The 14,504-nt window shown below is 67.2% G+C and overlaps 3 protein-coding genes across 3 annotated transcripts; 2 read left to right on the forward strand and 1 right to left on the reverse strand.

Moving 5' to 3' along the window:
* Window positions 1–484: 484 nt before the first annotated feature.
* EMIHUDRAFT_66193 (hypothetical protein) lies at window positions 485–1,266 on the forward strand (the record flags this gene model as incomplete). Its single annotated transcript, XM_005768760.1, has 2 exons — window positions 485–568; window positions 661–1,266. Coding segments are annotated over 2 exons (690 nt in total), but the record flags the coding sequence as incomplete, so codon positions are not given.
* A 1,536-nt stretch (window positions 1,267–2,802) lies between these two features.
* EMIHUDRAFT_436583 (hypothetical protein) lies at window positions 2,803–4,042 on the forward strand. Its single transcript, XM_005768761.1, has 4 exons — window positions 2,803–2,862; window positions 3,027–3,628; window positions 3,748–3,782; window positions 3,864–4,042. Exons 2-4 carry the CDS (start codon window positions 3,050–3,052, stop codon window positions 3,901–3,903), a joined length of 654 nt encoding a protein of 217 aa, XP_005768818.1. The 5' UTR covers window positions 2,803–2,862; window positions 3,027–3,049; the 3' UTR covers window positions 3,904–4,042.
* Window positions 4,043–12,705: 8,663 nt separating this feature from the next.
* EMIHUDRAFT_210788 (hypothetical protein) lies at window positions 12,706–13,996 on the reverse strand (the record flags this gene model as incomplete). Its single annotated transcript, XM_005768762.1, has 3 exons — window positions 12,706–12,899; window positions 12,996–13,110; window positions 13,505–13,996. 3 exons carry the CDS (start codon window positions 13,994–13,996, stop codon window positions 12,706–12,708), a joined length of 801 nt encoding a protein of 266 aa, XP_005768819.1.
* Between the last annotated feature and the right edge of the window lie 508 nt (window positions 13,997–14,504).

A 14,504-nucleotide genomic window follows, 5' to 3' on the forward strand; every position in this document is an offset into this window, starting at 1 on the left:
GCCCCCCCTTTCCTTTTCCAGGCAGGGGGGGTGGGGCTTTTGGTTTGAAAGTTTTTTCGCAGCATGTGCAAAGGGGGCTTGCCGGGGCCCACCCCGAGCAAGGTGCAGCACTTCAGCTGGCAACTACTTTGAGGGGCCGGTTCGGCTTTTCAGCACGGGCACCCGGCGGCGCGGCGGCGCGGCGGGCGGCGCCGCCATCCTCGCAGCCGACACGGTCTCGCCCCCGAGCGGCGGCGGCGCGTGGGCCGCGGGCCCCGCGTCGCAGGAGGACGCGGAGGAGTGGCTGTCGTTTGCGCTGGACCAGCTGCACGAGGAGCTCCTCGACGCCGCGAGGAAGGCCCCTCCGCCGCAGCCCAAGCAGCAGCACGACTCGCCGCGCGCCGGCCGCGACAACGGCGGCGCAAGCGGAGGCGGCCGCCCGCACGAGGCGCGGCAGAACGGCGGCGCGGCGGAGGAGGAGGAGGGCGCGGGCGGCGGCGGCGACTCGGACGGCGGCGGCGAGTGGCTCAGCGTGGGCAAGGGCTCCAAGGTGTCGACCACGCGCACGATGGCGGTCGCGTCGTCGCCGGTGCGCCGCCATATCCTTCTCCGCCCCGCGTCTCGGCGCATCTCGGGCGCATCCCGGCGCATCTCGGGCGCATCTCGGCGCATCTCGGCTAGGTGCGCGCCATCTTCTCGGGCATGGTCTGCAACCGCGTCGAGGCCCGGGAGGACGAGGATGGCAAGGTCGCCAAGCCGTCCAACACGATCGAGCCCTTCACCTGCCTCAACCTCGACATCGACCGCGCCGCGATCCGCTCGCTCGACGACGCGCTCGACGCCTTCTTCGACAAGCAGTCGCTCGAGGACTTCAAGATCCGCGGCAAGTCCGCCTCGGCCTCGAAGCAGCCGCTGCTGCAGGCGCTGCCGTCGGTCCTCGTCCTCCACCTCAAGCGGTTCACCTACGACCAGCACGGCTCGCACAAGGTGCTGCGGCACCTGTCCTTCGAGCAGACCCTCCGGGTGCAGCGATCGCACCTCGCAGACGGCTGCGCGGGCGCGCGCCCAAAGGCGGCGCCCGCGTACACGCTGGTCGCCGTCGTCGCGCACCACGGCCACACGCTCGGCGGCGGCCACTACACGTGCGACGTGCACGTGCCGTCGGCGGGCGGGGGCACGTCGGAGTGGTACCACTGCGACGACAACCGCGTGCGCAAGGTCAAGGCCTCGGACGTGATGCAGCGGCAGGCCTACGTCCTCTTCTACGAGCGCGCGGCCGACAGCTAGCTAGGGCGAGGCTGCCGGCCACCTTTGGCTCCTGACCTCTCCTCGCCCCCCTTGCCCCCCCCTCTCCTGAGCCGGAGGGTGTCGAGAGAGCGCGGTCTCCGGTGGCCGGTCCTCATGTCCGCTCGCCTGGCTGTGCATCGTGCACTCTTCTCGCGGCCGTCAGCAGGCACCGACGCGGGCGCGCCCTCTGCGAGCGAGGGACCGCTCGGCCGCCTCGACGCGCCGCCCGTTTTGTGTCATCGTGCGTGTGCACTCTTGACCGCGGCGTCGGACCTCGTCAGATCGCGTGGTTGTGAGCATCCTTTGCGTGTGTGCGACGTCCGGTTACTGTTTTTGATTGATTCCTTATATAGCTGCCGCGCTCTGCTCGGCTACGTTTGCGGCGCTCTCAGAGACACACTCAGTGGAGATGTAGATTGTAGTGAGCTGCCCGTGTCCGGGCGTGGGAGATGCGAGGGTCGCCCCCCCTTGCCCCACCACTTTCCACTTTGTGTGTGTGGAGACGTTTACCTTACCTTACCTTAGACCAGACCGCACGCTGCACGCTCAAACGTGCTCCGGCGGGAGCGCGGGGTTTATGGAGCGCACTAAGACTAGTATCTCTCGTTTCTCGAGGAGCTTTAATTCTTGCGTCCGCCCACAACCCTCCCTTTTGGAACCCAAAACTTGAGACGCTCTGCGAGCGGCGATTTCTTCCCTCGCTCGTGCATCACGGGGCGGCGCCTGTCTGCTATAGCCGCAGCCACTCCCAGCTGCTCGGTGTGAACAGAGTTCGTACACCGAGCAGCTCCGCAGACCGAGGCCCCTCGGTGTTCACAGATAGGGTGACAAGAAAACAAGAACCTCGCATACGACGACAGTGAGGGTGTGAGAGACAGACCCAGGGAAGGTCTTTCACTACCTTACAGCCCCTGCCCGAGCTCAGGCTCGACAGAGGTCGGTTTGAACATTGCGCGCAGCGTATGGACCTTGTTCGATGTCCCGCGTCGGCGTGTAGTTCGGGTCGTACAGGTACTCACCAGTCTCAGCGGCATTGCCATGGTAGACCAAGCCCACCTTGTACCGCAGCGCGGCGCAAGCCAGCATGTGCTCTTCACAGCGGAGTGAAAGGGGGACCGAGGCGGCGCTTGCTGAGAGGTGCTCTTGCAGCGAATAATCTAGTGCATACCCACACAAGGGCGCCCCCCCTCGCGGCCGCCAACACGGCTCGCAGACGCGCTGTCGTAGTTTCCGTCAGGGAGCGTCTATCATTATACTCGCCGCTCCAAGGGATCCTCCGCGGTTCTGTCGGCGTCTGCGCGCGCTGAACCCATCTGGACCCAAGCCCCTGCTCCCTCGCGAAGGCACGCCTAATAATATCACTCCGCCTCGCCGTCGCCGCCGCCGCCGTCTGCCTCGCCGTCGCCGCCGCCGCCTCTGCCGCCGCCTCTGCCGCCGCCGCCGTCCGCCTCGACGGCCGCCGCCGCCTCCCCCTGTCGCCTGCCCCCGCATCACTGCCGCGCCACCGCACATTAACACGCTAGCTTTTCGTGTCAGGACGCGTAACCTTCGACCCCCGCCTGCCGAAGCACAGAGCCGCGAGCCGTCGCCGCAGAGGCGCGGCCCGCACGCTGCTCCCACCATACACACATTACCCGGCGGCTCTGTCCCTCGCCCATCACACCAGAGCGCCCTCGCCACCGCCCATCCTCGGTGCCATCACCGAGCCCGCCGCCTCGAAGTTGCCCCTGCGTCTATGAGCCCCTTCCCCTCCCGCGCAGGCCTCGCCGTGCGCCCTGATCCGATGGGCAAGTCAAAGTGGTCGCACTTTCCCCTCAACTATACCGTCGCCGGCTCGTATCAGTCCGAAGGCAGCATGGACGACAGCGGCGGCTTCATGCGGCAGGGGAGGCCCCGCTGCAAGGGCGTCGCCGAGCCCTCACCCGCTCCCGCCGGGGATGCGACGGTCCGCGCGCTAATCGAGATGGGGTACGACGAGGGGGGCGTGCTGCGCGCCGTCGCGTCCCTCTCCGACAAGTCGAACGTTGAAGCGGCGGTTGTCGAGCTTGAGCGCATCGCTGGCGACGGGGTGCAGTCGCTCAAGGCTGTGCCCTACATCGGCCTGCAAAACCAGGGTACCACCTGCTACCTGAACTCGCTGTGCCAGTGCCTCAACAAGACGCCGGAGCTGCGTGGGGGGCTCATCGCCCTCTGCTCCACGCCTGACACCGCGAGGCCAGTGTGCGCTGCGCTCTCCTCCCTCTTCTCCTCCCTGTCATCGGCGTCGCAGGCCGTCGGAGCCGAGGGTCTCTCCCGCGCGCTCACCACCGCGGTGGTCGGCGGCAATGCCTTTGGGTACGAGGACGTGCAAGAGTTTTGGCAGGCACGAGATGCGCCGAGATGCGCCGAGATGCGCCGAAACAATGCGGGCCGAGAGTCCACAAGAGATTGGCGCGGCGGCCCGTACGACACTCGCCACGAACCGTCCCATGTCCCGTCCAGGTGCTGCTGGACAAGCTCGAGGCTGAGCTCAAGAGGTGCCCTCCCTTGCGACACACATAACGAAGCAGAGCCTCGCCCAATCTCGGCTAACCCCCCCCCCCTCCCCCCCCCCGCAGCACGCCGCAGGCGGATCTGCTCATCTTCCGCGACCCCTGAGATGAGATCACCCAAGATTACGCGGGATCATCACCCGAGATAGGAGGATCTGCTGCGCGAGGTTTTTGGCGGTACGCAGCGTGCACACGTGCGGTGCGCCCGGTGTGGCAACGTCACCGCCACCGACGAGGAGTTCTATGACATCAAGTGTCCGGTCGAGGCTGGCAGCGTGCGCGGCGCCCTCGAGACGCTGTGCGCGACGGAGCGCATGTGCGGCAAGGAACAGTACGAGTGCGAGCGCTGCGGGTGCAAGGTGGACGCCGAGCGCTGCCTCTCCTGGAACAAGCTACCGCGCGTGCTCGCGATACACTTGCTCCGCTTCCGGTGCGACCAGCTGCCGCCAGCTCCCCTCACCGCCGCACGCACGCACACGCACGCGCACACACACACGCACGCACGCACGCACGCACACACACACACACACACACAATCGCTAGCCGTAGTCGCCCTCGCCGCTATCCTCATCTTCACCCGCTGTCCTTCAGGTCAACCCCATCCCGTGAGGTCAAGGTCAACGACGAGGTCGCCTTCAAGACGGAGATGGACATGGCGGATTTCGTGCGGCCGCCCGCCGCATGGGCCCCCGACTCGCTGCCAATCGGCCCGCCAGAGGCCGGCGGGCCGTTGCCATACGAGCTGTACGCGGTGCTCGTCCACTCCGGCTCCCCGCAGCACGGGCACTTCTACGCGCTCATCAAGGACCTCGACGCCGCGGGCTCAGCTAACGGCGGCGACGGGAGCGGCGAGTGGCACGAGTACAACGACGCATGCGTTAAGGAGATCAAGGAGTCGGGCCTCAAGAGGAAGGCGTTCGGCGGCGAGGGCGGAGATTCCCTTCGCACGCGTGACCGCCACTCCTCCGCGTACATGCTCCTCTACCGCGCGCGTGGCGCTCCCGGCGGCGAGCCGACCCCGCCGTCGGAGGACGCGGCCCACACACCCCCTGCGATGCGGACATCGGCCCACTCTCTTCTCACCCTCTGGCTTCGCCACTGTAGGCGGCGGCGGCGGCGGAGGTGGCGGCGGCGGCGGCGGCGGCGGCGGCGGCGGAGCAGGTTCGCCTCGAGCAGGAAGCAGCAGAGGCGGCGGCGGCAAAGAAGGCTCTCGAGGAGCATGCCGCGGAGGTGCCGAGGGCGGAGGTGGCGGCGGCTGCGGAGGAGGCGGAGGCGGTCAACCACGCGGCGCTGGCGGCGGAGGTGGCGGCGGGCCGTGGCGGCGGCGGCCCGTGGCGTACTCGCTTGGAGACGGCCAAAGAGGCGCTGGCGGCAAAGAAGGCTCTCGAGGAGGAGGCCGCGGCCGAAGCTGCTCGCGCCGCTGAGACGGCTCGGATCGAGGCGGAGAAGGCGGCGGCGGAGGAGGCGGAGCGGTTGGCTGCGGAGGAGGCTGCGGCCAAGGCACGTCTACGAGTCAAAAAGGTGAAGACGCGTCGCCACTCTCGTCTCACCGTGTGGTGTCGGGCCGCTGTAGGCGGAGCAGGCTGCGGCCGAGGCCGCCGCGGCAGAGGCGGCGAGGGTAGCGGCGGCCGAGGCCGCCGCGGCAGAGGCGGCGAGGGTGGCTGAGGAGGCTGAGGCGGCAGAGGCAGCGGCGGAGAAGATTCGCCTCGAGAAGGCGGCGGCGCAAGCGGCTCGCGCGGAGAAGGTTCGGATCGAGGCGGAGAAGGCGGCGGAGGAGCAGGCGGAGGCGGCGAGGCTCAAGGCGGCGCGTGCTGCAAAGAAGGAGGCGAAGGAGAGGCGGAGGATCGAGGAGAAGGAGAAGCGAGAGGAGGAGGCCGCCGCCCGCGCCCGCGCCGTCCGCGAGGCGGCTCACGAGGCGAGACCCCCGGCCACCCCCCCCCCACCCCCGCGCCCCCCCCGCCCGATCCCTCACTCTCCGCGTGGTCCTCTCCAAGGAGGCGGTGGCGAAGAAGAAGAAGCAGAAGGAGGAGAAGAAGGAGAAGGCTCGGCTGGCGGCCGGGCGGCCTGGCATGGCCAAGGTCCAGCCGCACACGATGACTGCCTCGCTGCAGACCATCAAGGACGGACTCGCGCTGCCGGGCGGCTCGGCGGTGCCGCCCGGGCGCCTCGAGAAGCCGCCCAAAGAGGTGGCAGTCGCCACTGCACCTGTCGGGCCCTTGGCGCCGGGCAACACCCAATCTCGTCTCACGTTACTGTAGGCGGCGGCAAAGCCTCCCCGAGAGAAGGCTGTCGCCGAGGCCACACCGGGAAAGGCGGCAAAGGTGACGGCGGCGGCGGCGGCGGCGGCAGCAGAGGCGGACGAAGCCACCACCGAGACTGCGCCCGGGTGCAAGCTCGCCGACAAGCGGCGGCGCAAGAAGAAGAATGCGCGCGAGAAGCAGCGGCGCGAGTTGGAGGAGGATGCGCTGCTGCAGGATCGGATCCGCGAGGTGGAGGAGGAGAAGCTGCGGCAGCGCATCGAGGCCCACCAGAGCAGCTCGAGCGGCCAGGCGCTTTTCCAGCAAACGCTCACTCCCCTTCCCCCTGTTCCTTCAGGATGCGTCAAAGGAGAAGGCTCAGCTGGCGGAGGCCAAGGAGGAGGCTCGGCTCGCGGCGGCCGGGCGGCCCGTCACGACCAAGCTCACCAAGGTGGCCGCCTCGCCGCCGCGGCCGCCGCCGCCGCCTAGACCGCGGCCGCTCGCCATGGCGGAGCGTTGCTTCACCCGCGCGCCTCCCGGGCTCGTCAAGCAGATCGAGGTGTTCGAGGAGGAGCTGGAAGAGGTGGTGATTGCGGTCCGTGATGGAGACGTCGACGCCGTCGAGGGGTTCCTCGATACCGGCCATGACGGGCAGACGCTGCTGCGCCTCGCGTGCTTTTACAACCAGCCCGCCGTGGCGAAGCTCGTTCTGCAGCTCGGCGGTTTCGTCGACGTCGAGGCGCTGAAGATTGCTACGGCGCAACGCCACCTGACCCTCGTACGCCTGCTTCTGAACTCGGGTGTGGATCTCGAGGTCGTCGATACGGCCCTGAGCTTCGCCGAAGGGATCGCGGCAGGCACCGTGGAGACAGACGATGTTTCACAGACAGCCGCAGCCGCATACGACGTGATGCTCGCCTTCCGTGAGGCGGGCTTCTGCCGAGAGAAGGGGTTCGTGTCCGTCAGCGCTGGCCTGGCGTTAACGCGAGCAGGAGTCGACCCTTCTCTGGTCGAGGCGCTCCTTGACGCCGGCCTTGACGTCAACATGTCGCTCCTGTGTTTCGGAAGCGACCCCGAGGGCATGACGCTGCTGACGCAGGCTTCCGCAGAAGGTAACGCCGAGGTGGCATCTATGCTGCTGAGCCGGGGAGCGGCGATCGACCCGCTGCCCTCTCGCGACCCGACCAGCGCTTTGTCCCTCGCTGTGGTGGGCAGGCACGCGGACGTGGTCCGCGTGCTTCTCGCAGCGGGGCCGAGTCGCAAGTACATCGATGAGGCGGCGCACCTAGCCGGACACGTGGCGGAGGAGCGTAAGCTCTACCACTGCGATGTGCTCCAGGCATTCCTCGAGGCGGGCTACCTCTGCGTGGAGGAGGAGAAGCAGCGGCAGCGCTTCGAGGCCCACCATCGAGGCCCACCAGCCAGGCGCTTCTCTAGCAAACGCTCACTCCCCTTCCCCCTGTTCCTTCAGAATGCGTCAAAGGAGAAGGCTCAGCTGGCGGAGGCCAAGGAGGAGGCTCGGCTCGCGGCGGCCGGGCGGCCCGTCACGACCAAGCTCACCAAGGTGGCCGCCTCGTCGCCGCCGCGGCCGCCGCCTAGACCGCGGCCGCTCGCCATGGCGGAGCGTTGCTTCACCCGCGCGCCTCCCGGGCTCGTCAAGCAGAGCGAGGAGGCGCTGCGAGAGATGGTCCGTGATGGAGACGTCGACGCCGTCGAGGGGTTCCTCGATGCCGGCCTTGACGTGAGCGCGCCGCAGGAGACGGACGGGTGGACGCTGCTGTTCCACGCGTGCTTTTACAACCAGCCCGCCATGGCGGAGCTCCTTCTGCAGCGCGGCGGGATCGTCGACTTCGAGTCGCTGAATGCAGCTGTGATACTCCGTCGCCCGGCTCTCGTACGCCTGCTTCTGGACCCGAAATGGGATGTGGATTACGACTTCGTTGACGCGGCCTTAATCAACGTCGAGCGCATGACTGACGGCAAGATCCACGAGGGCCCGATTTCACCATCCGAGCCAAAAGCGTCCGATGTGCTCCTCGCCTTCCGTGAGGCGGGCTTCTGCCGAGAGAAGGGGTTCGTCCTCTACCGCTCTGCTATGGAGTTCACGCAAGCGGGCGCTCCCCCCACTGTGGTCGAAATGTGGCCTCTCCCTCCGCGAGCGAGGCTACGGCGTGAGCAGCGTCTCATTCCATCTCGACCGTGAACAGGTACCTCGATGCCGGCCTGGACGTCAACTTCTCGGTGCCGGTCGCGGAGGACACAATCACGCTACTGGCGCTCGCGTGCGAGAACGGCAACGCCGAGGTGGCATCGCTGCTGCTGAGCCGGGGAGCGGTGGAGTCCAGCGCTTTGTGCCGCGCTGTGGTGGGCAGGCACGCGGACGTGGTCCGCGTGCTTCTCGCAGCGGGGCCGAGTCGCAAGTACATCGACGAGGCGGCGCACCTAGCCGGACACGTGGCGGAGGAGCGTAAGCTCTACCACTGCGATGTGCTCCAGGCATTCCTCGAGGCGGGCTACCTCTGCTTCTACTCAGCCAGAGGAGTCACCGACGCCGAAGCCGACCCAGAAGTGGTCGAGGCGTACCTCAACGCCGGCGGCGACGTCAACTACTCGCTTGTGGTTGTCCGGCCGGGCTCGCGCAAGCGCAAGACCGGCCTCACGCTTCTCATGCTCGCGTCTCTCAACGGCAACCTTGAGGTGGTGCGCACGCTGCTGCGCCGCGGCGCGGCGGCCGACCGGAGGGCTAGCAACGGCAACAGCGCGCTGAGGATGGCTCTCACAGTTGAGCCTATGCCCAAGATCGACGGCCGCGTGGTCCGCATCCAGCCCCAGCAGCGCGTCGCGATCGTGCGCGAGCTCATCGAGTACGGTGCGGCGAGCGGCGATGACCTCGGAAGAGTGCTGTCTGAGGCCGAGCAGCGGCGGAAGCGCGCCAAGGTGAAGGCGACGATGAAGCTGGAGTCCGAGATCGTCGAGCTCCTCGTCCACGCAAAGCGCGACAAGAGCCTCCTCTTCCAGGCGGTGCACGCGGGCGACGGCGCCATCGTCGACATGTACTTGGACTCGTCGCACTGGCCTGTGGATGCGCCGCGCGGCGAGGACGGAATGTCGCTGCTGATGCTCGCCGGCAGCTCTGGCCACGCGCACCTTGTCGAGGCGCTGCTGGGGCGCGGCGCCGCCGTCGACCTCAAGGACAAGAGGGGCAGGAGCGCGCTGATGCTCGCCGCGTCGTCCGAGACGGCCGATGCGCTGCTCAAGGCCCGCGCGCAGATCGACCTCGCCGACGGCGATGGCCGCACCTCGCTGATGCTGGCCGCTCAGCAAGGCCACGCGGACGTCGTCGACACGCTGCTCGCCGCCGGCGCGACCTTCGCGCTGCGAGACGCGAACGGGCTCACGGCGCCTCAGCTGGCCAAGCAGGCGGGCCACTCTCGAGTCGTCGACGCCTTCAAGTCGCACATCGCTCGCGCGCTTCCGCGCCCGACGCCGGCCGGTGGCTTGCCTCCCGGGTCGCCGACGTCAGTGATGGCGTTGCGCACTGACGAGCAGCAGCAGGAGGAGGAGGTGGCGGCGGCGGCGGCGGCGGCGAAGGAGGTGGAGAAGGCCCAGGGGGCGGAGGTGAAGGAGGAGGCGGGGCTGGGGGAGGAGACGGAGGTGGAGGAAGAGGAGGAGGAAGAGGAAGAGGCGGAGGAGGAGGAAGAAGAGGAGGAGGAAGAGGAGGAGGAGGTGGAGGAAGAGGAGGAGCAAGAGTCGATGGCGGAGGAGGAGGAACGGGAGGCCGCCCAGGCCGACGAGCCGCCACCTCTCGACGAGGCTAACAAGGGCGCCGTCTGGAGCTGGGGCGCTGGAGGCGGGGGCCAGGTGGGCCACGGCAACCAACAGTACCAGCCGCTGCCGAAGAAGGTCGAGGCGTTGGCTGGGCGGCGCGTCGTCTGTGTGTCGGCTGGAGATAGTCATGGCCTCGCCCTCACCGCCGGCAAGCAGGCTGGGGTCGACACAGACCGAGTCAAGCACTTGGCCGACACCCTTGGCCCAGATCCGGCCGGGGAGGGGTTGGAGCGCTTCGCCGCCGAGCGTCTCGCAGGCGAACGCCTCGCCGTGCTCGCGCGGGCGCAAGACGCGATCGAGCAGGCGCAGCCCTCCGAGCAGGCGGCGCCGCGCCGCTCGTGCCGCCTCGACGCCGCCGCAGCAGCAGCGCCTTCGCCGAGCACGCCGCCGCCCGCCCGCCTCCTCGACCTCCCCACGGACCCCCTCGTGCGCGCCCTCTCTCGCTGCGACAGCCCCGTCGACATCGCTCGCGCCGCGGCCGTCTCACTCGTGGTGGATACGTCGGCCGACAAGATCGCCGCTGAGGAAGCGGGTGCGGCGGGTGCGGCGGTGCACGGCGCCATGCCGCTGTTCGTTGCGTGCCAGAGCAACCACCTCGAGTGCGTCCGGCTCCTCGAGGCCAGCGCGACCGATGCCGACGACGCGTCGGTCGATCGCCGAGCGGCGAACAAGGACCGCTCCACGCCGCCATGAGGCGCGCGTGCGACAAGTTCGAAGAGGGCTCCTGAACTGCGCCCATCGCGCTGAATCATCGACGTGTGCTACTTGGAGGCCGCGCGCGTGTGCGGCGTGCGGCTCGGCGACTGTATATTAAGGCGCTTGGCGGGTTTCCATGGCGCAGGAGACCGGCCAGCGACCACGACTTCATGTGCGGCCTCGAGGGCCGAGGAGAGGTAAGCGAGCGTAGAGCTCGCGGGGCGGACAGGAGAGAGATTCGGACGGGAAACACATGCGACGCCGCGCGCTTGGGCTGCAACCCATCTGACAGCGCGAGATGCGCTTGCGGCTGGGATGTACCTTCGCCCCCAGAGGCTAGAAGCACTCGGGAGTGAGTCGCGCGAGAGAGGTGTTGCGTTTGCAGAGCCGCTGTGTGCAGAAGAGGAGAATTGGCGGAACCCCCTTTGCGCGGCTGTCCCGCGTGAAGACCCGGTCTTCATGTCCAACATGTCAGTCGTGTTGCGCCTCTAGTAGTGACAACGTGCTGGCGGGGCATGCCAATTGCGCAACGCATACTACCGGCCCGCTCTGCCGGGGATGCGTGTAACATGTCGAGAGTGTTTGAAGTCTCGCGCCTTGAGATGTCCCTCTGCCTCTGGCTCCAGCCAGTCCTTCACCAAATTTGATGAGCACAGAGAGCAACTCCCACGTAAGCAGCTGCACCTACCCGGGCTACTGGATATCCAACCCACTGTGGCCTCAGCCTTCGTCATTGCCTCCGAAGCTTGCGCCCTGGCTGCCGCATGCTCCCTGCCGCACCCGCTTTTCAGCCTCACATGAACTCACATCCGATTGAAACCTCGCTGCTGTCGCCACCGCCACTGTCGACTCCGACCACTGCATGCGGCTCCAATATGTCCATCGGCTCCTGGTTGAAAAGAAAAACATGTGATAAGTAAAAAACTGTCCTCCTCCTTTACTGGGCTGTGTCTCCGTAGCGAGATGCTCGAGAGCGAGCGGAGAATGTGGCGCGGGGGGCGAGCATGGCGAGAATGTGAGTGAGTATTCTTGATACGAAACCACGACGACACACACCAGTCGACTCGCATCGGTTGCCTCCATGAACGGCGGAGCTATTCTCGCGTCCACACCACATCTGGCTCCACCCACCGTGGACACGCCCATAGCTGGGGACACTACTAGGTCACGCATGGAAAAGACCCCTACCAGCAATGCGGGGCCCTCTGGGGCGTTCACAAATGTATGTATGTATGTAGGAAATGATGAACAGTCAGGCTCGGATTGGACCCAAGCCACCAGCGGCAGACCCTCTATCCGCCAGGAGCCGAACCCTACGTAATCACGGCGCTGTCATGCCGCCATGTCTCGATTTGCTCGGGCAGCAGTAGCAGCAGCAGGCGCGGGCTTTGCGCTGGGCGTACAGCTCGGCAGCAGCAGCAGCAGCGTTTCGGCGCAGCCCGCCACCCGCAGCAGCATCGCAGGAGTCTACAGGCTCGTGCCGGCAGCAGCGGATGATGTCGCCGCCGGACTGCTCGTGTACGAGCCAAACGGCCGCATGAGCTGCCAGCTTGAGCTCATCAAGAGGGGATCGGGCGAGAAGGTCTTTGCGGGCTTCAGCGGCAAGTATTACATGCATGGCGTCGTGGACGCCTCGCTGTACCCGCACGGCGGTCCTTGTGTGGAGCACGAGGCGCGACACACCCCAGCGCCGCCGCCGCCGCCGCCTCCCAGCGCCGCCGCCTCGCCTCCCCCCGAGACCGCTTCTCTCCCGGCCCAGGTCACGGCCGCCAGCAGTGCGAGCATGGTCGGCCAGAGCAGCGTGCAGCGCTACCGGCTGTCGGCAGACGGCTCGGAGCTCACCACTTCGCACGTGGCGCTGACGAACGGCGTGCCGCGGCAGGTGGGCCTGGCCAGGTGGCAGAGAGTCGAGCTGTGAGCCGCACGTGGGCCGGGGGTTTTCTCCACCTTGATTAACTCTCCGTCTCGCCACAGCCTTGTTCGTGCGTGAGCGGTGAGGTGTCTGGTGAGTGGTGTCTGCTGTCTCTGTCCTGACCGCGGCATTTTCGCAAACTCATTGTGTGTACATATACCACACGAGACACGCGCACAAGACGCGGAGTCGCTCTGATATAGAACTAGAGACTCTGGCCGAGAGGCGAGAGAGATTACGACGCGGCGCGGACGGGCGCGGACGGCTGGTGCGCGCCGCCCCTCGCCTCGGGCTGCTCGCCGAGCGACAAGAGGGCGGGCAGCCTGGCCAGCGACTCGAGGTGGGCGTGCTCGACAGCGGCGAGCGCCTCGCCTCCGACGGCGGCTCGCTGCTCGGCCGAGCACACAAAGAGCGCCTCCCACCCCGCACCTGGGGAGAGTCCGGGGAGAGGTGGCGTCCGAGCCTGCGTGGCTCCTAGACAGGCGGGTGTCGCGACAGCCCATCTATTCAACGCGCCGGCGGCACCGACGACATCGCGCGAAAACGAGTCGCCGACATGCAAGCAGCGCGCGTCGGCAGCCACGCCTGCGAGGCCCCTCGCGCGCGCAAAGAGCTCGGCGGACGGCTTCTCGACGCCCGCCTGCGGTGCATCATCAAACAACAACGGCTCTCCTGCCCGTGGGTGCGTGAGTGGTGTGTGTGTGTGTGTGTGTGTGTGTGTGTGTGTGTGTGTGTGTGTGTGTGTGTGTGTGTGTGTGTGTGTGTGTGTGTGTGTGTGTGTGTGTGTCCGCCCGCCTCGCGTGAGCACGAAGTCGACAAGCTCGGTCCATCTCAGAACCATCTCGGATCATCTCGGATCATCTCTCTCCTCGCGCGATGTGAGCACAAAGTCGACGTGCCGCCTCACGCCGAGCCTACGGACAGGACAGGTCCCGAGCAGGTTCGGCGGAGGCGCGAGGTGGGAGAGGCGGCGGCACAGAGCATCAGAGTCGCCGCTCGAGCAGGAGCGGGAGCCGGTCGTCCCAGTTGGACACCACGCCGACCTTCAGATCCGTCTCCGAGGCTGGCCGCGCCTCTCGCCACGCGCTGAGGGCCGAGAGCGTGTCGGCGGCGTGTGGCCGGAGCCTCCACCCGGCGCGCGAGACAAACGTCTCGTGGTAGAGCGTCCGGAAGGCGCCCGGCAGGAGCGGACGCAGCGCGTCTTCCGAGCAGCCGGCGCTCTCTGCAGCCGCCGCCGCAAAGGTCCGCTCAACCACTGGATGCCACCAGTCCTCAGAGGAGCAGGCGCCAGCGCCGAAGCAGGGCCGCTCGCGGTCAGCCTCAGCGAACGCGCTGCGAAAGGCGGCGGAGAGCGCGTCCTCGTCCAGCGCCTCGGCGGCTACAGCGCGTGCGAGGGACGCCTTCCACGCCTCGGCAACGGCGGCGCGCTTGTAGAGGACGCCGATGCGAGCGACCGGCTCGAAGAGCGTTCCGGTGCAGTCGAATGTGACGAGCGCTGGCCTCGTCGAAGCGCCGCCCGCGAGCATGCACGCACAGGAGATTGCTCGCCTTCCGTGCATGTGCATGCCCAGTGTCGGTACGGAGCAAATTCTTTTTTTTTTCGGGCCTGCTGCTCAAGGCGCTCGAGTGGCCGACTCGGCCATCTTCGGGCACTCCACGAGGTACTGCACGCGACTCTTAGAGACTATGGAGAGTTCACGTCATGACGGTTAGCCGCTGTCATGACGGTTAGCCGCTGTCATGACAGCTGCCAGCTGTCATACAGCAAACGACAGCGACAGTGACACCTACCTGTCACCAGCTGTCACCAGCTGTCACCAGCTGTCACCAGCTGTCACCAGCTGTCGTTGCTGCTGTCGTTGCTGCTGTCGTTGCTGCTGTCGTAACCATCCCCGACGGTCCAACTGTCACTGCTGCTGTAATTGCGCAGCTGTCATTCCTGCTGTCATTGCTGCTGTCATCGCTGTCGTTGCTGCTGCTGTGCTGTCATTGCTGCTGTCATTGCTGCTGTCATTGCTGCTGTCATTGCTGCTG

This window comes from Emiliania huxleyi (assembly GCF_000372725.1).
Source record: "Emiliania huxleyi CCMP1516 unplaced genomic scaffold EMIHUscaffold_45, whole genome shotgun sequence".
Classification (NCBI taxonomy): Eukaryota; Haptophyta; order Isochrysidales; family Noelaerhabdaceae; genus Emiliania; species Emiliania huxleyi.